The sequence below is a fragment of the Osmerus eperlanus genome, chromosome 4, assembly GCF_963692335.1.
Source record: "Osmerus eperlanus chromosome 4, fOsmEpe2.1, whole genome shotgun sequence".
NCBI lineage: Eukaryota > Metazoa > Chordata > Actinopteri > Osmeriformes > Osmeridae > Osmerus > Osmerus eperlanus.
The window spans coordinates 22,546,943-22,566,942 of record NC_085021.1 but is presented as its reverse complement, the minus strand read 5'-3'; the positions used below and the strand labels follow the sequence as shown (position 1 = coordinate 22,566,942).

At 48.7% G+C, this 20,000-nt stretch overlaps 1 protein-coding gene across 1 annotated transcript in view; it reads right to left on the bottom strand.

Moving 5' to 3' along the window:
- The window catches only part of lamb2l (laminin, beta 2-like), a 39,734-nt gene that overhangs the window by 14,174 nt on the left and 5,560 nt on the right, over positions 1–20,000 (bottom strand). The window contains 10 exon segments of the mRNA XM_062460560.1: positions 139–318; positions 623–811; positions 966–1,086; positions 1,281–1,483; positions 2,956–3,019; positions 3,276–3,464; positions 4,496–4,569; positions 5,870–6,005; positions 7,668–7,837; positions 13,358–13,419. Coding sequence (XP_062316544.1) covers positions 139–318; positions 623–811; positions 966–1,086; positions 1,281–1,483; positions 2,956–3,019; positions 3,276–3,464; positions 4,496–4,569; positions 5,870–6,005; positions 7,668–7,837; positions 13,358–13,388 — 1,357 coding nt within the window. The 5' untranslated portion in view covers positions 13,389–13,419.

The window sequence follows — 20,000 nt, the reverse complement described above, 5'->3', positions numbered from 1 at the left end:
CACACACAACCAAACACACATGCAGTCATACACAATCAAACAAGTACACATACATTAATTAAATAAGTTGACAGACTTGCTGATAAACCACACAACTTATACACCCGACACACACCCACCCTACACACACACACTCACGCTGGCAGCCTTGTGTGTTGTCCTGGCTCAGGCCGTAGTGTCCCTCCCTGCAGGAGTCACAGCGGGCTCCCCTCACGCTGGCCTTGCAGCGGCACTGTCCAGAGATCACTCCTGCCTCTGGGTCTGTGTGCCCGTCACACACACCCCCCTCCAGAGAGCCCACAGGGTCACAGTCACACGCTGGGGAGGAACACACACAGACTCACACACAGCCAGGCCTGTGTTCCTGTCACACACTGTGACTGGCATGTTAACCAGGCATGTCAACATGTAAACACAGGACTGGCATGTTAACCAGGCATGTCAACATGTAAACACAGGAGGGTATAGATATCCTTGTTGGGACACACAATTTAGTCCCATTAAAAATCCTGTTTTCCCTTTCTTCGTAAATGTTTTAAATAGTTAAATAGCAGTTTTTAATAGTTAAACACCCCCCCTCCAGACTCACCCACACCCCCCCTCCCTCCTCCTCCAGACTCACCCACACAGACTCGGGGGTCTCTGATGTCCCTGCTGGGGTCCTGGTAGTAGAAAGGTTTACACATCTCACAGTTGCGGCCCATAGTGTTGTGGAGACAGTCGTCACACACACCGCCACTGGAGTTGCCCGTGGCCAGGAACACCGCCATGTCGAAGTGGCACTGGCTGGAGTGGCCGTTACAGGTGCATTCTGGGAAAAGTGCAGGAAGGTACTAGGGATAAGGGTGTTTCATTTTCACGAATAAAGTTTTATAAATTATTAGATTATTTTAAAAAGACAGGAGGATGAGAGTAGGCAGGAAGTGATGTAGGTCTGTTTCCTGTCTGGGCGGGTAGAGATCTACTTCTGCAGGTGTGAGGGTCGTTGGCCTCTGCTGGTTGCCATGGCAGGTCGTTATAGAAGTCACGGCAACGCTCACAGTTGAGGCCCTCGGTGTTGTGGTTGCACACGCACCGCCCGTGGATCTGACCAATCACAGAAGAGCAGGAAGTCAAACCGACACTTTTATACAATTCGATTCCTACCCACAAAGCACCCGTTATGCCCACAATCAGGGCCGTTGCTCGCAATCCACGGGCCCCCTGCCAAAATATATTCCCTATATAAAACCCTCCTCCCCTTACCCAGCACCCTGCCTCCCCCCCTCCCCCCCACCCACCATGCGGTCCTCCCGGGCGTTGATCCCGGGCACGGGGGCGCACTCGGATGCGTGTCCGTAGCAGAAGCAGCTTCCTCGCAGCACCAGCTCGTACAGAGCGTAGTAGTACTTCTGCAGCACGTCCGCTCTGCGGTCCAGCAGGTTGTCCCCCAGAGTGTGGAGCTTGGTGAAGTTGATACGCAGACTGGTTATGCGGAGCAGCTCTGGGGGGGAGGAGGGAGGAGGGAGGAGGAGGGGAGGAGGGGGAGGGAGGGAGGAGGAGGGGGAGGGGAGGAGGGGGAGGGAGGGAGGGAGGGAGGAGGAGGGGGAGGGGAGGAGGGGGGAGGGAGGGAGGGAGGAGGAGGGGGAGGAGGGGGAGGGAGGGAGGGGAGAGATTGGTTACGGGTCAATTGAAGGACTGGTTTGTGGATGACTGGGTTAGGGTGTTAGTGTGTGTGTTAGCTTTAAGATGTTATGCTTCGTGTGGTATTGTGTGTGTGTGTTTGTGTATTGTGTGTGTGTGTGTGTTGGTGTATTGTGTGTGTGTGTTGGTGTATTGTGTGTGTGTGTTGGTGTATTGTGTGTGTGTGTGTGTTGGTGTATTGTGTGTGTGTGTGTGTTGGTGTATTGTGTGTGTGTGTGTGTTGGTGTATTGTGTGTGTGTGTTGGTGTATTGAGTGTGTGTGTGTGTTGGTGTATTGTGTGTGTGTGTGTGTTGGTGTATTGTGTGTGTGTGTTGGTGTATTGTGTGTGTGTGTTGGTGTATTGTGTGTGTGTGTGTGTTGGTGTATTGTGTGTGTGTGTGTGTTGGTGTATTGTGTGTGTGTGTGTGTTGGTGTATTGTGTGTGTGTGTTGGTGTATTGTGTGTGTGTGTGTGTTGGTGTATTGTGTGTGTGTGTTGGTGTATTGTGTGTGTGTGTTGGTGTATTGTGTGTGTGTGTGTGTGTGTTGGTGTATTGTGTGTGTGTGTGTGTGTGTTGGTGTATTGTGTGTGTGTGTGTGTTGGTGTATTGTGTGTGTGTGTGTGTTGGTGTATTGTGTGTGTGTGTGTGTTGGTGTATTGTGTGTGTGTGTTGGTGTATTGTGTGTGTGTGTGTGTTGGTGTATTGTGTGTGTGTGTTGGTGTATTGTGTGTGTGTGTTGGTGTATTGTGTGTGTGTGTGTGTGTGTTGGTGTATTGTGTGTGTGTGTGTGTGTGTTGGTGTATTGTGTGTGTGTGTTGGTGTATTGTGTGTGTGTGTGTGTTGGTGTATTGTGTGTGTGTGTGTGTTGGTGTATTGTGTGTGTGTGTGTGTTGGTGTATTGTGTGTGTGTTATTGTATTGTGTGTGTGTGTGTGTTGGTGTATTGTGTGTGTGTGTGTGTTGGTGTATTGTGTGTGTGTGTGTGTTAGTGTATTGTGTGTGTGTGTGTGTTGGTGTATTGTGTGTGTGTTGGTGTATTGTGTGTGTGTGTGTGTTGGTGTATTGTGTGCGTGTGTTGGTGTATTGTGTGTGTGTGTGTGTTGGTGTATTGTGTGTGTGTGTGTTGGTGTATTGTGTGTGTGTGTGTTGGTGTATTGTGTGTGTGTATGTGTTGGTGTATTGTGTGTGTGTGTGTGTTGGTGTATTGTGTGTGTGTGTTGGTGTATTGTGTGTGTGTGTGTTGGTGTATTGTGTGTGTGTGTTGGTGTATTGTGTGTGTGTGTGTGCCTCACCCTGGATGTCCAGGCTGTAGGGGTCTTGCACCTTAACTGCAGGGTCCAGCACCTTGTAGATGACCTGCAGAGACACACCAGGTCAACTCTAACAACTAACACCAAACACAGTCAAGAAGGTAACATCACAGTCCCCTGTAAAGGCGGCAAACACCTTACAGTCTGTTTGTAAAGACAACCTCCAACAAACACCAAACATTCCAGACATTCTTCTGTTGGGTTTACAGTCTTTGGAAATATAACTCTCTCTCTCAGCCCCTACAAACAGACTGTCATCTCTCAGCACCAACAAACAGTTTCTGTTTCTGTGGCGACCTGACCTCTCCGTGAGAGGAGGGTTCGATGTCGGAGTATCGCTGTTCGCAGATGACGTCGTTGATGTTGCGCAGGGCGTGGGCCGGGACCGAGGGAAAGGTCTTGCTGCAGTTGTAGGCGAAGTAGCGGTACGGGCGCCAGGTGCGCCCGAAGTCGGAGGAGCGCTCGATCACCATGGCAGCCGGGCGGAAGGTCTACGGAGACAAAAAGGGGACACACAGAGCCAGGGGCACAGTCAGGAGCATATTTGTCTTGTTGGTAGTGTGGTGTTTGGTAGTGTGGTGTTTAGTAGTGTGGTGTTTAGTAGTGTGGTGTTTGGTAGTGTGGTGTTTAGTAGTGTGGTGTTTAGTAGTGTGGTGTTTAGTAGTGTGGTGTTTGGTAGTGTGGTGTTTAGTAGTGTGGTGTTTGGTAGTGTGGTGTTTGGTAGTGTGGTGTTTAGTAGTGTGGTGTTTGGTAGTGTGGTGTTTAGTAGTGTGGTGTTTAGTAGTGTGGTGTTTGGTAGTGTGGTGTTTAGTAGTGTGGTGTTTGGTAGTGTGGTGTTTGGTAGTGTGGTGTTTAGTAGTGTGGTGTTTGGTAGTGTGGTGTTTGGTAGTGTGGTGTTTAGTAGTGTGGTGTTTAGTAGTGTGGTGTTTAGTAGTGTGGTGTTTGGTAGTGTGGTGTTTAGTAGTGTGGTGTTTGGTAGTGTGGTGTTTGGTAGTGTGGTGTTTAGTAGTGGGGTGTTTGGTAGTGTGGTGTTTGGTAGTGTGGTGTTTAGTAGTGTGGTGTTTAGTAGTGTGGTGTTTAGTAGTGTGGTGTTTGGTAGTGTGGTGTTTAGTAGTGTGGTGTTTAGTAGTGTGGTGTTTAGTAGTGTGGTGTTTGGTAGTGTGGTGTTTAGTAGTGTGGTGTTTGGTAGTGTGGTGTTTAGTAGTGTGGTGTTTAGTAGTGTGGTGTTTGGTAGTGTGGTGTTTAGTAGTGTGGTGTTTAGTAGTGTGGTGTTTGGTAGTGTGGTGTTTGGTAGTGTGGTGTTTAGTAGTGTGGTGTTTGGTAGTGTGGTGTTTAGTAGTGTGGTGTTTGGTAGTGTGGTGTTTGGTAGTGTGGTGTTTGAATTAGGTTATTGGAGTGTACTGTGGGAGATTATTGATTTATATACACTCACACACACCATACACAAACATACACGCTTACACACTCAAAAGCGTGTACACAGTACACACACACACATTGAAACACACACACGGTGACATACCTTAAACTTCATGATGAGGTGAGTGAAATGGAATTCAGCCTCCAGGTTCAGTTTGATACTAACATTCTCCTCTCCTGCAGCCAAGTAAACACACAAAGTACCGTGGATCAAAAACACACACCTAGATACACACTCTGCAACACACACACACACACAAGTGTATACACACACAAGTGTATACACACATAGCGCACCATTGACAGACTGCCATACACACTCTGCAACACACACACACACAGGTGTATACACACACAGGTGTATACACACATAGCGCACCATTGACAGACTGCCATACACACTCTGAAACACACACACAGGTGTATACACGCATAGCGCACCATTGACAGACTGCCATACACACTCTGCAACACACACACACACAGGTGTATACACACACAGGTGTATACACACATAGCGCACCATTGACAGACTGCCATACACACTCTGCAACACACACACACACACAGGTGTATACACGCATAGCGCACCATTGACAGACTGCCATACACACTCTGCAACACACACACACAGGTGTATACACACACAGGTGTATACACGCATAGTGCACCATTGACAGACTGCCATACACACTGAAACACACACACACACAGGTGTATACACACATAGCGCACCATTGACAGACTGCCATACACACTCTGCAACACACACACACAGGTGTATACACACACAGGTGTATACACGCATAGTGCACCATTGACAGACTGCCATACACACTGAAACACACACACACACACACACAGGTGTATACACACATAGCGCACCATTGACAGACTGCCATACACACTCTGCAACACACACACACACAGGTGTATACACACACAGGTGTATACACGCATAGCGCACCATTGACAGACTGCCATACACACTCTGCAACACACACACACACAGGTGTGTGTATACACGCATAGCGCACCATTGACAGACTGCCATATACACTCTGCAACACACACACACACAGGTGTATACACACATAGCGCACCATTGACAGACTGCCATACACACTCTGAAACACACACACAGGTGTATACACACATAGCGCACCATTGACAGACTGCCATACACACTCTGCAACACACACACACACAGGTGTATACACGCATAGCGCACCATTGACAGACTGCCATACACACTCTGCAACACACACACACACACACAGGTGTATACACACACAGGTGTATACACACACAGGTGTATACACACATAGCGCACCATTGACAGACTGCCATACACACTCTGCAACACACACAGGTGTATACACGCATAGCGCACCATTGACAGACTGCCATACACACTCTGCAACACACACACACACACAGGTGTATACACACACAGGTGTATACACACATAGCGCACCATTGACAGACTGCCACCAGGTGAGGTGGCCCAGGCCATCCTCCAGGTAGATGGTGTTGTCCACACGGTGGCTAACTCTGTGCCCGCTGGGGTGGTAGGGCAGCCGAGAGTCACACTGGAAACACTTATCTGACTCCTGCAACGCACAGGAACAGGAAGTCAACACAGGAACAGGAAGTTATCATAGGAACAGGAAGTCAACATTTGGCTTCACTTGGCATGGCATGGGGCCAGGGTAGAGGGGGGGGGGGGCAGGGTATAGGGGGGGGGGCAGGGTATAGAGGGGGGGGGCAGGGTATAGGGGGGGGGGCAGGGTATAGGGGGGGGGGCAGGGTATAGGGGGGGGCAGGGTATAGAGGGGGGGGGCAGGGTATAGGGGGGGGGGCAGGGTATAGGGGGGGGGGCAGGGTATAGAGGGGGGGGCAGGGTATGGGGGGGGGCAGGGTATAGAGGGGGGTGGGTGCAGGGTATAGGGGGGGGGGCAGGGTATAGAGGGGGGGGGCAGGGTATAGAGGGGGGTGGGGGCAGGGTATAGAGGGGGGGGCAGGGTATAGGGGGGGGGCAGGGTATAGAGGGGGGTGGGGGCAGGGTATAGAGGGGGGTGGGGGCAGGGTATAGGGGGGGGGCAGGGTATAGAGGGGGGGGCAGGGTATAGGGGGGGGCAGGGTATAGAGGGGGGTGGGGGCAGGGTATAGAGGGGGGTGGGGGCAGGGTATAGAGGGGGGTGGGGGCAGGGTATAGGGGGGGGGGCAGGGTATAGAGGGGGGTGGGGGCAGGGTATAGAGGGGGGGGGGCAGGGTATAGGGGGGGGGCAGGGTATAGGGGGGGGGGCAGGGTATAGGGGGGGGTGGGGGCAGGGTATAGGGGGGGGTGGGGGCAGGGTATAGGGGGGGGGGCAGGGTATAGGGGGGGGTGGGGGCAGGGTATAGGGGGGGGGCAGGGTATAGAGGGGGGGGCAGGGTATAGGGGGGGGCAGGGTATAGAGGGGGGTGGGGGCAGGGTATAGGGGGGGGGCAGGGTATAGAGGGGGGTGGGGGCAGGGTATAGGGGGGGGGCAGGGTATAGAGGGGGGGGCAGGGTATAGGGGGGGGGGCAGGGTATAGAGGGGGGTGGGGGCAGGGTATAGGGGGGGGGGCAGGGTATAGGGGGGGGGGCAGGGTATAGGGGGGGGGGGCAGGGTATAGGGGGGGGTGGGGCCAGGGTGGAGAGGGTGGCTGGGCTTCTTAACTAGACTGTTGCCAGGGGAGATAAAACCCGGAGCGAGGCACTGAAGAGGCCATAGAGATGCCAACGTGTGCTGACAGTGGAGCTTAAAACTGTGTGTGTGTGTGTCTGTGTGTGTGTGTTTGTATCTGCGTGAGCGAGTGTGTGTGTGTGTGCCTGCATGTGTGTGTATGAATGTAAACATGCATGCCTTTGTTATCAACAGTCTAAATCTGACTTTAAATCTCCAACAACCGTGTAGCACCCCCTGCCAGAACACCCCCCCCACACACACACACTCACACACACACTCACCCCCCCATACACACACTCACCCCCTCACACACACACACACACACTCACACAAGCTCTCCCAATTCTCTGCCACATTCTATCCATCTTTATCCCTCTCCTTTCTTTCTGTCCATTACTTCCCCCATCCTATCTCTTCCTCCCCTTGTGTGTGTGTGTGTGAGGAGTGAGCGTGTGTGTGAGTGTGTGTGGTTGTGTGAGTGTGTGTGAGGTAGCATGTGTGTGTGTGTGTCTGTGTGAGCGTGTGCGTGTGTGAGTGTGTGTGTGAGTGTGTGTGTGTCACCTGCAGGTGGCTGACTATACAGTATGTCACCGGCCCTGTCAGACCACAGGTGGAAGTGGCAGTCAGGTTCACTGATCGCCCAATCAGGAGGTTCCCTGTTGCCGGGTAACAGCTGCCGTCGGTGCAACCATGGCGACCGGAGGGAAGCTCCTGCCCAGCCACACCTAAAGCTGATAGAGAGAGGAGGGAAAGGTGAAGGAAGGAAGGAGGGGTGAGGGTAGAGGGGTGAGGGAGGAGGGTGGAGGGGTGAGGGAGGAGGGGAGGGGGAGAGGGTGTGAGGGAGGAGGGGTGAGGGAGGAGGGGGGAGGGGTGAGGGTGGAGGGGTGAGGGGTGAGGGAGGAGGGGAGGGGGAGGAGGGGTGAGGGAGGAGGGGTGAGGGAGGAGGGGTGAGGGGTGAGGCAGGAGGGGTGAGGGTGGAGGGGTGAGGTGGAGGGGTGAGGTTGGAGGGGTGAGGGTGGAGGGGTGAGGGAGGAGGGGTGAGGGTGGAGGGGTGAGGGTGGAGGGGAGGGGGAGGAGGGGTGAGGGGAGGAGGGGTGAGGGGTGGAGGGGTGAGGGTGGAGGGGTGAGGGAGGAGGGGAGGGGTGAGGGAGGAGGGGTGAGGGAGGAGGGGTGAGGGTGGAGGGGTGAAGGGTGAGGTTGGAGGGGTGAGGGAGGAGGGGTGAGGGTGGAGGGGTGAGGGGTGAGGTTGGAGGGGTGAGGGTGGAGGGGTGAGGGAGGAGGGGTGAGGGAGGAGGGGTGAGGGAGGAGAAAGACCACAAGTTAGTTGTCATAAAATTGCAAGGTGTTCTGGGCAGTTCTTAGTTACATGACGTTCTCCAACACTGCCACTAGTAGAACCTAGCTGTTCTAGTGGTGGAACATGTTCTGATTCCCCCAGACCAGGTTCTCCTGAAGAACACGTTCTACTAGGTGTTCTACTCCACGTCCAGCTGTGCTCGTAGACCCAGTGGAACCCTCTCCTCTCCTCACCTCTACCTCCACCCCTAACCTCTACCTCCACCCCTCACCTCTACCTCCACCCCTCACCTCTCCTCTCCACCCCTCACCTCTACCTCCACCCCTCACCTCTACCTCCACCCCTCACCTCTCCTCTCCACCCCTCACCTCTACTTCCACCCCACACCTCTACCTCCACCCTCATCTCTACCTCCACCCCTCACCTCTACCTCCACCCCTCACCTCTCCTCCACTCACTTGTCCTCCCCTCCCTTCTCTCACCTCTCCCTCTCCTCAGCCCTCCTCCCCTCTCTCCCTCCCCTCACCTATTCTCTCCTTCCAGTTCCTTGAGTGTAAACACTCCTCCTTCATTCCTGTACACTCATAAATGAGTATGTTCACACACACACACACATCCTGGTTGTGAAATCAAAGGGAACACATCTATGTACCTAAGGAATGCTTGTGCGTTATGCTATGCTGGCTATGCTTCCCAACCCTGGGAACCTGCCTGCCTGTTCTAGATGTTTCCTTCTCCAACAGACCTGATCCAAATGACTAGGTTGTTATCAGGCTTGGCGACAACTCCTTATTTATAATCAGGTGTGTTGGAGCAGGGAAACATCTAGAACATGCAGGGCAGTGGATTCCCCAGGACCAGGGTTGGGAACCACTGCTCTAGTGTATGTCTATACAGAATGTCTGTGTGTCAGCCTCTAGTGTCCAGCCTCTAGTCAACATTAACTGTATATTGACAATATATATGGCCTAAGTTGTGGTTACTTACTAGAACACTGATAACTGACAATCTGGACCTTTCCCATTTAGACTTTCTGGACCTTCTCAAACTGTTCTTGAACACCCTTGCTTTAGTGTCTGGCCTCTAGCCTCCAGTATCAAGCCTCCAGTCTCTAACATCCAGCCTCTAGATTCCAAAATATTGATTTCTGCTCAAGCTACTTCCGTTTTTAGCCACCCCTATATCCCACTCTCCCTCTCTCCCTCACTCCCTCTCTCTTCCTCTCTTTCTCAGACACACACAAACAAGAACAAGTTCTGTCCACATCACTGACTCTGAATAGCCTGGCTCATCAGGCCCGAGGAAGAGAGAGACAGAGGAGAGAGAGAGAGACAGGAGAGAGAGAGAGCGAGGGTGGGTGGCAAGGCCCCTTTCATCATCCCAGCCCATGGAACCGTCAACACAGACTTGTAAGGACAAGAGGATTCTGGGAGGGAGAGGGCTCTGCAGGGGAAGGGATGGGTGAGGAGGTAGCAAACATCTTGTTTCCTAGTAAAGGTGGAGGATTAAACCATCTAGAACATCTAGACCTGCTACCATAACTGGTACCATACAATTCAGATCACCTCACCGGATAAAAACACACGCTAGCTCATACGCACACACACACAGCCTCTTGGCCCCTGCTCAGGTAAAAATTAAGCTGAAGCAGATTCTCAGAATACCAGCTGAGAAAGCACACACACACACACGCACAGTTGCCCTGTACTAAGTAACCTAGAAGGCATACACACACACAGTCGCCATGTACTGACTAACCTAGCACACACAGACACATACTCACTCATTCACAGACACTGCTACAGTACAGAAGGTGTGGTCAGCAGGTGGACCTTTGGAATGTGGAGCAACACACACCTGACACACCCTCTGCCCTCTTTAGACCAAGGATCTGCACACACACACACACACACACACACACACACACACACGCTGCATGTCCAAGCTTCTCCAAAGCCTTTCTCTGTCACTCACTGTGTAATAGAGCAGGGGGGGTGTTTGGCTTGGAAATTACAAGGCAAGGAACACACATGCACACACGCAGAATCTCATTTTTCTAAAGTTGTTTTTGACATCCGAGCCTCTCTCCCCCATTTCCTCTCCCCCTACCCGCTCCTCGTTCCAGACTCCAGCACAACTTTACCTGCTCCACACTTTACCTGACGAGCACAGAGAACATGAAATATACGCGCGCGCGTGAGTGTGTGTGAGAGAGAAAGTGTGTGTGCGTGCGTTTGAGTGTGTGTGTCACACCCACAGAGTGCCAGCTGGCTCAAGGGATGTGTGATAAAACCATAACCTACTAATATAATCTCTATCAACCTCGTTGTTTACGTATGACGTATTTCCACGTGAGCTGCTTGGTTGCCTTGGCACGGGTAAACTCCAGCGCTGCTAATCTGCGATTCGGATCTGTCTCCGTCTACTTTCTATTTATTAACCGTAAGGAGAGAACCAAACTATGTAAACTACAAAACACGATCAAATTAAATCCTACACATACGTCTCCGTGGGGTCAGGAAAACATGTTACATGAGACCACCTGCATCAATATGTTTTGACACTTGTCGTAAACGGCAAATTTCTGTGACAAGTCGAATTGGGATAGCTAGTGCTAGGCTACCAAATTAGCGCAAATAAACGATATGCTACAATGCATCATTGTACACGAATGAGAAAACCTACATTACGGACATCTGTAATATATACTTCTGTGACCTGAAAGCAACTGGAAAACATGCCTTTCAAGTTTAGACGTTAACCGCCAAATGAAGAATGCAGCGCGAGCCCACAGCTTGTAATCTGCCGCAGGATCTCGTGCCCTTTCCTACTCTAAGCACAAGTGCTTGGCGTTGAATGGGGGGGAGGGAGGGGGCAGGGAGGAGGGGGGGGGCGGGAGCTTTCGTAAACGTGCTAGATAAAGTGCAGGGCTGCCAACTTTTCCAAAAACCTTGGCGTGAGATTTGGTAGCAACCCCCCGCCCCCCCCCCCCCCGGGGCGAGCTATCGCGAGCTTCACCCCCCCACCCCCCCTTAGGCGAGCTATCGAGAGCTTCACTCCCCCCCCCCCCCCCCCCCCAGGCGAGTTTACACGGCTGTTTGCGCGTCAATGATGCTTCACTCCGTTAACCTGCGCCTCGTCCGTTACTGTTTACAACGTTAGCTTGGCTACTTGTTTGGTGTTGCCTTTTCAGTGTGAGATATACAATGTGTGGCGTGAGAGCGTGAGAAATGTTTGAAATGCGTGTGTCACAGGGCGAAACCGTGAGAGTTGGCAGCTCTGAAAGTGCATACTTGTAAAATAACACATTTGGGAATTGCATTAAAATCTCCTATGTGCCACACCTGTGTGTTTGTGTGTGTGTGTGTGTGTGTGTGTGTGTGTGTGTGTGTGTGTGTGTGTGTGTGTGTGTGTGTGTGTGTAAATCTAGGGGGAACCCCCTCAGTTTCGCATTCTTTCTCCATCGTGTGACAACAACAACCAACATATCAATTTCCACTCACTCTAAAACCGACCCAAATACACAACACAATACTCCACAACAGACCATAATAATCAATAAACCCCTCATAAACAAGAGGACAGGGTAACACTGGTTTCACAACTGTCTGTGTTTTCACCAGCTGGTTACTCGAAGTATGATTAGAGCGTTGGTCAAGCAAGTGCCTGCACACTGCCACACACTCACACATAGACACACACTGCCACACATGCACACACAGACACACACTGCCACACACTCACACACAGACACACAGACTGCCACACATGCACACACAGACACACACCACACACGCTTACACACACACCACACACTCTCACACACACACACACACACACACACACACACACAGACGTCCGCCCACCAAAGACAGTGGTATAGGTAAACATGTGTATCCACTGATCCATGGATACAAGGCAGGAATGCAAGCAGAGAGGAAAATGTTACTCATTAAGAAAACATTCCAGGTGTCAGTGTCAGATACAGCCTGTTCCTAACACTCCCACAATGCACCTCTATCTCCAGAAGGAATGTACCTGTATGGAGAGGAGGGGAGAGGAATGGGGGAACAGGAGGGAAGAGAGGGGAGAGGAATGGGGGAACAGGAGGGAAGAGAGGGGAGAGGAGAGGAATGGGGGAACAGGAGGGAAGAGGACAAGAGAGGAGAGGAGGGGGAAGAGGAGAGATATAGAGCATCACAAGACCACATAATCTCAAATTAACTGGATTAAATTTGAAGCTCCTGAAGCAGGCTCAGGTAAACCTCTGCTTCCTGTCACACACACACACCAGCAGCTACTGTGTGTGTGTGTGTGTGTGTGGTGTGTGTGTGTGTGTGGTGTGTGGCTTACTGTCTCAGTCAGCAGTGAAGCAGATGAGAGCCAGTTCTGACAGCTACTGATGCTGATGCTGCTAACCCCTCATAGAGACATTCCACTCATACCAGCCATTGTGCTTCCCTCAAATAACCCATCCTCAACCCAGCGTTCAAAGCTGTAAGTAGCCCCCCCCTCCGACACACACACACACACACTGGTGTAAAAAGCGAAGAAGCCTGTATTGCATGACCAGAGAGGTGAGGAACTGTCATGCCAAAAACTGTCCGGCCTGACGTCACAACGCGGCTGACGTCACAACGCGGCTGACGTCACAACGCGGTTGACGTCACAACGCGGCTGACGTCACAATGCCGTTCCGATGCAAAGACGCGTCTATCACAGAGCTGGGTTTCAGTTGTGACATGCTGAAGCTGTGTTGATGAAGAACATGTTAAACTCACAGATCACAGAGACAAACAGATGGACCAACACCAACACAAATACCTGCAGCCACTCGGAGGAGAGGGGAGGGGAGGGAATCTGCACTCCAACAGCTTTTAAGAGACACTCAAGAGAATGCAGATAAGAAAAGAGAGCTGTTGAGATTCAAACTCTACAGTTCCGCTGGACTCACCCAATATGAGGAGGCCCAAACACACAGCCATGACGGACCTGGATACTAGGCCTTCTGATTGGCTGCAACACAGAGGGGGGAGGGGTTAGCAGTGCATGTATACCTTCCATATTCAAAATATTACAGTGCGTTGGTGGAGTTAAAGTTGCTGTGATCGTTTGAATATCTTTTCTTTTGAGGCTTTTAACAAACAATAACCCACTCAATAGATTCTTTTTAAATAGTGTGTGTGAGTACGTGCGTGTGTGTGTGGACCTCAGGGGGTATAAAGACTGGTGTCTGAGGTCAGAGTGACCAGGGCCTGGTGCTGGGAAAAGAAAACGTGTATGTGTTCAGGCTCCACAAACATGCCCCTGCTGTCTGAATACCCTCTACAAACGATTGCCTTGACACACACATACACACACATACACACACACAAACATACACACACATTACTGCTGGTTGACTGGCTGGCGTTTGAACTATTTGCCTGGCTAGCTGGCTGGCTAGTTGGTCGACAGTAGTTGGCTGCCTAGCAAGCTGGTTGGTTGGCTGGCTGACCACGAGAGCATCACAACCACACAGGAACACAGGGATCAGATAGAGTGTATGCCACTGTTATATCCCTATAGGGTTAGGGTTACCCCCTTAGCACTGAAACTGATAATACACAGTCTACTAATACACACACACACTTCACACACACTACACCTACCATACACACATTACACGCACACTACACACACACTACAGATACTACACTATAGTCTCTCCCTAGAGTTACCAGCTAATTAGAACATCAGTTAGAACGTAGAACCACATCAGTTAGAACGTAGAACCACATCAATTAGAACGTAGAACTAGATCATACCGACTTCCCAGATGCCCTGCAGCCAGACAGCGAACAGCCTCAGCACAGAGGGAGAGTGTCTCTGTGTCCGTGTGTGTGGTGGGTGTGTGAAAGTGTGTGCCTACGGTGTGTGTGTGAAAAAAAAACCTTGTAAGCGCAACTGGCTTTTGGGATGTAAAAACAGACAGCATGTGTTTGGCCAATGGGGGAAGAGTATATGTGCGCACCACTCAGCCCGCCCCCCTGCACTCGCCCCCGCGCCCCTGCACCCCCCCCCGCGCCCCTGCCTGGTCCCCCAGCCTTCATCAGAGGGGCTGTGGTCTGAATGGACAGCCATTCTTATTCTAATTCTGCTGTCACTCTGGGAGCCACCGGCTGAAAGAGGAGGTCTCGTCTCCAGGCAGGCGGAATGCACCAAACTATTATTCTAGAGAGCGGGGGGAGTGAGGGCGAGGGTGGGAGGGAGGGAGGGAGGGAGAGAGGGAGGGAAACAGGGAGGGAGAGAGGGAGAGAGAGAGATAAAGAAAGAAAGAAAGAAAGAGAGGGAGGGGTAGAAAGGGAGGGAGAGGTGCGAGGGAGAGATCCAAGGGAGGAATAGAGAGAGGGAGGGAGGGATCAAGAGAAACAGGGAGGGAGAGAGAGAGAGAGAGAGAGAGAGAGAGAGAGAGAGAGAGAGAGAGAGAGAGAGAGAGAGAGAGAGAGAGAGAGAGAGAGAGAGAGAGAGGGAGGGAAGAAAGGGAGTGTGAGGTGCAAGGGAGAGAAAAAGAGAAGGAGGGAGGGGTAGAAATGGAAGGAGAGGTGTGAGGGAGAGGGGATGTGTTTTCAAAACGTTGTCATGTTTTTTGAAACTTTGTCACGTTTTTTGAAACTTTGTCACGTTTTTTGAAACTTTGTCACGTTTTTTGAAACTTTGTCAAACGTTTTTCCGAAACTTTGTCAAACTTTTTTTAGGATTCCTCCGTCAGGAGCAACCCTATTGTAATTGTTGGTATTATTATTAGGGTTCCTCCGGTAGGAGGGAACCTATTGTTATTGTTGGTATTCTTATTAGGGTTCCTCCGGTAGGAGGGAACCTATTGTTATTGTTGGTATTCTTATTATTATTATTTTTCTTCTCCTTGTGCCTCAATATCTCAAAAAGTCCCTTGTCATAAATTTTCTAATTTGGCACATTGATACTACATCCAAGTGGGTACCCCCACACCAAATATGGGACACCTTCAACTGTAAGGGGCGCCACAGGCCACGCCCTAAAGTCCGATTTTCAAAGTGATGGCATTTCCACCCCATTGCTCCAATTCTTCTGAAACTTGGTGTACGTGCCTCATTTCTCATGGGGAACAAAAAAGCCTTGATGGATTTTCCTGTACAGTGATCCATCCATCCATCATCTTCCGCTTGTCCGGGGGTCGGGTCGCGGGGGCAGCAACCTAAGCAGGGAGGCCCAGACTTTCCTCTCCCCGGCCACTTCCACCAGCTCTTCCTGGGGGACCCCGAGGCGTTCCCAGGCCAGCCGAGAGACATAGTCCCTCCAGCGTGTCCTGGGTCTTCCCCGGGGCCTCTTCCCAGTGATAATTTGGGAAAACCTTCAAAATTCCTCTTCTCTTGAACCAAAGCTCCAATTGACTTGACATTTTGAACAGATATGTATCATGGATGTATTTAAAAACATTACTTAACACAGTTGAATCAAATACAAAACGGCTGAAAAGAGTGTATTTATGTAAATGTCCACATTGCCTCAATATGTTTGTGTCACTAAATCAAATGTCATTTTGAATGATGGTTTTTCAAACCTAATAGGCTTTAAGGTGACAACCCACTGAAGTACCCTGCAAAGTTTAACCTTGATATGTGAACATATGACTGAATTACAGCTGTTTGAGCTTGGACCAAATCTGACAATGCTTGCCTTATTGGGTGTGCTTTGCCTTCGGCAAGGGCACAACCTTTGTTCTCTCACATATATATTATTATTTTTCTTATTTCTTTTTGCCCCCCTAAAACTCAGTCAATATTTGGCCTACATAGACAACCTAGGTGTCAAAAGTTTCGTCTTGGTAGCGATTGAGTTGCTTCTATTGGAATTTACGTTCCGTTGCATGGTTTAGGCTTAAGTTAAGTTTTTGTGGCGAAAAGTGAAGCTAACGGTGGCTAATTTGCTAGCCACAGTCACTTACGTTACTAACGTCACTACGTCACTAACGTCACGAAAACACGCGTGACTACCTTTGGCAGAACATTCGTTTCGCATCTGTTAACTTGGGGGATAGCTAGGCTAACTATAGCTTTACTGCAAGGCAGCTGCAGAAACGCCACAAGCAAAGAGGCCAGGGTGATAACTATTTACTCATTTTACTTTGTGATATGACACACAAATGTGATGTGTAATGTACAGTATAAGCTGATATTATTAAGGAAGTACATCTACTTTCGGAAACAGTAGTCTACTATTTCACTGAAGTATTAGCATCATGACATTAGCCTGTGTTGCCCGGGCAACACATACTACAGTGGTCTATGATGTAGCGTTATCTGTTTTCAATCGTTAAAATAAACATTCCTCACATATACATTTTCGTTGTAGGATTTATTCTGACATTAGTAAACGATTTGTTGGTGAAATGACCATTACCTGTGGTTTCAAACCAGTGTAGCTCACTGCAACGCTGTAGCTTACGTGAGACACACTACAAAAACATCTACACTACACAGCTGTTTAGGAAGTCAAACGGCGACAGAACATGTTCGGCACTCCCCTTACTTAAATCAAAAGTCTATCTAACTACTAACCTGAACTTCATTGCCACAGCCTAAACGTTGTCAATCTGTTCATGAAAATAATTAATTTCAGCTTAAACCGTACAACGGAACGTTAAATCCAATTCAACCAACGCAATCGTTACCAAGACGAACACAGCAGTAGTCTAGTACTGTACCGTAGTAGTAGAATTTACCGGGGCAGCTTCTCCACACAGGGCTATATCGCATTTTGCGTTGTTACTGACAATGATCGCTACCAGTGAGCTTTTTATGAATGAGCGATTTTCCACTAAAGAAATGTCAATCTTATTTACGTTTTGGGGGGCATATTTTCAGTTAGCAGATGGTACTGTTTGAATCGCGATTCCATCTTCTACTGCCGGGTAACGTCGTAGAATAATCTTCAAAGGGGGTTCTTTATTAATGAATGAATGCAATGAGTAGGCTAAATGCCTGAAAATATCATGAGAAGGGAAAAACTTAAAATGACGTTTAAGTCATAGAGATTAGGTCAATTTGTACACCGGTCTGCCAAATGTATTCGTTTTGATTCAACGATGAGGCTGCCTCTTGCAGGGGAAATGAGAAGACATCTATTTCATTCTACACTTCACTCGTATTTTCAGTTGTAAATGAGCAGCAAAAAAAAAATGCTTTTAAATCTATGTAATCTTTATAAATAATAAGTATGCATTTTTATATAAAATATACAGAAATATCAGTTGTAAAAATGTCATTCAAAAATGGACCCCTGTGCAACCGACGCAAGCAAGCACACCCTACAATTTCCCCAGAAATTGTACCCTCTCTAGTTTTATTATGCAGTAACTGAACACCCAAAGTCGCTCTGGATAAGAGCGTCTGCTAAATGACTAAATGTAAACACGGTAAAGTCCAGATCTGGGAATGGCTCAATTGGATGAGATGTTGGGCTGGTTAACGTAGGGTTGTAGGTTCAAAACCAGTCAAAGGCCATTTTTTTTTTGGGACAGAACGGTTTCTAGTCTTCCGGTCAATCCTCCGGTTGTAAAACATAGCAATGAATGTTTATTTGAGCCCATAACAACACTCCGATCATCTGCTTAGCGAGAGTGTGTAAACCACTGCAAAACAAGACAGGTTTACCACAGTAGCTAGCTACTTGGAGTCTATGCATGGTAGTGTCAGATTCACAACCGAGTTGTGAAGTATATTGAAGTAACTTTAATGAAGTATATTGATTGTTCATGTGGATCCCTTGCCTGTTGCATAAATTCATTTCAGTAACCTAAGCCAGGACACATTCCCACTGATGCTAGGCATGATTTAAAATTCCCTTCCATGACAAGTTATGGCACCCCAAACAACCTTTTTAAAGCACTACGAGTAAGCTTTCTTTACAGCAGCAACCCAGTCATCCCGTTGTCCCATTTTTATGTCCCATATTAAAATAGGACTAAATTACAGCTGTTAGAACTTTAACCAAATCTGACAATGCTTGCCATTGGAGAAATGTCTTATTTCCTGATACAAAAACTGAACAATCAAATATCTAAGTCTGCGAATGGCTTAGTAGGATGAGATGCAGTGGTGAAGGGTGGTGGGTTTTGATCCAGGCAAAGGTATACACTTTTTTTTTTTTTATTATGACAGAAATTACAGTTTCAAGTCTTCTTGCTAATCCCAGTGTAACTATCTTATATGTCAATTTTACAACATTTTGAAGGAGGAATCCGCCATTGCTGCTTGCAGCTATATTTTTATATTGTTTTTTCATCCTTTAGAAACCTTTTTTGACAATATTTTGTCAACTTTTCAAAACGTTTTTTTTCTGAAAAAAAAAATCCCCAATATATATTCTACGTTTGAAAACTTTTTTTCACGTCCTCATCAAGTACTCGAAATGCAAAAGTTTTTTACACACAAAAAAAAAAATCAACCTTCCCAAACTTTTTGTTTTGCAACTTTCTTTCGAAAATATTTGTTCAACCTTTTGAAACTTCTTTAACAACTTATTTTCTAAGTATTTCTAAAGTATTTTTAAAACCTTTCCAAACTTTTTTTCCACACACACAGTGAAAGGACAGGAGGAGAACAGAGAATCCTAAAGCGTAGTAGATTAAAGCAGAGCAGAGTACAGTATAATAGAGTCCTCATCAAGTACTCATCAATGATGCAAACGTTTTTTTAGAAACTTTTTTTCTCACAACTTTTTATGGCAATATTGTTTCTATCATTCTATCAAACAGTTTTTACATTTTTTGCTTTTTTTTTTTTTTTTTTACTTTCAAAACTTTTTGTCAAAACTTTTTTCCAAACACAGTGAAAGGAGAGGAGAGAGGAGGAGAATAGAGAAGTGTAAAACAGACAGGGACACCGATAGGTCAGATATGAAAGGGGCGGGGCTGCGAAGGTTAACCATCACATCAAGTTCTTTCAGCTCCTTACAAAAGATTGGGGGTGGGGAGTGTTGTGTGAGTCTGTGGTACATGCATATGTGTGTGTGTTAGTGTGTGTGTGTGTGTGTGTTAGTGTGCGTGTGTGTTAGTGTGCGTGTAGTGTGCGTGTGTGTTAGTGTGCGTGTGTGTTAGTGTGTGTGTGTGTGTGTGTGTGTGTTAGTGTGTGTGTGTGTTAGTGTGCGTGTGTGTTAGTGTGCGTGTGTGTGTAGTGTGCGTGTGTGTTAGTGTGCGTGTGTGTTAGTGTGTGTGTGTGTGTGTGTTAGTGTGCGTGTGTGTTAGTGTGTGTGTTAGTGTGTTAGTGTGTGTGTGTGTTAGTGTGCGTGTGTGTTAGTGTGTGTGTGTGTTAGTGTGTGTGTGTGTGTGTGTTAGTGTGCGTGTGTGTTAGTGTGTGTGTTAGTGTGTTAGTGTGTGTGTGTGTTAGTGTGCGTGTGTGTTAGTGTGTGTGTTAGTGTGTTAGTGTGTGTGTGTGTTAGTGTGCGTGTGTGTTAGTGTGTGTGTGTGTTAGTGTGTTAGTGTGCGTGTGTGTGTTAGTGTGTTAGTGTGTGTGTGTGTTAGTGTGCGTGTGTGTTTGTGTGTGTGTGTGTTAGTGTGTGTGTTAGTGTGCGTGTGT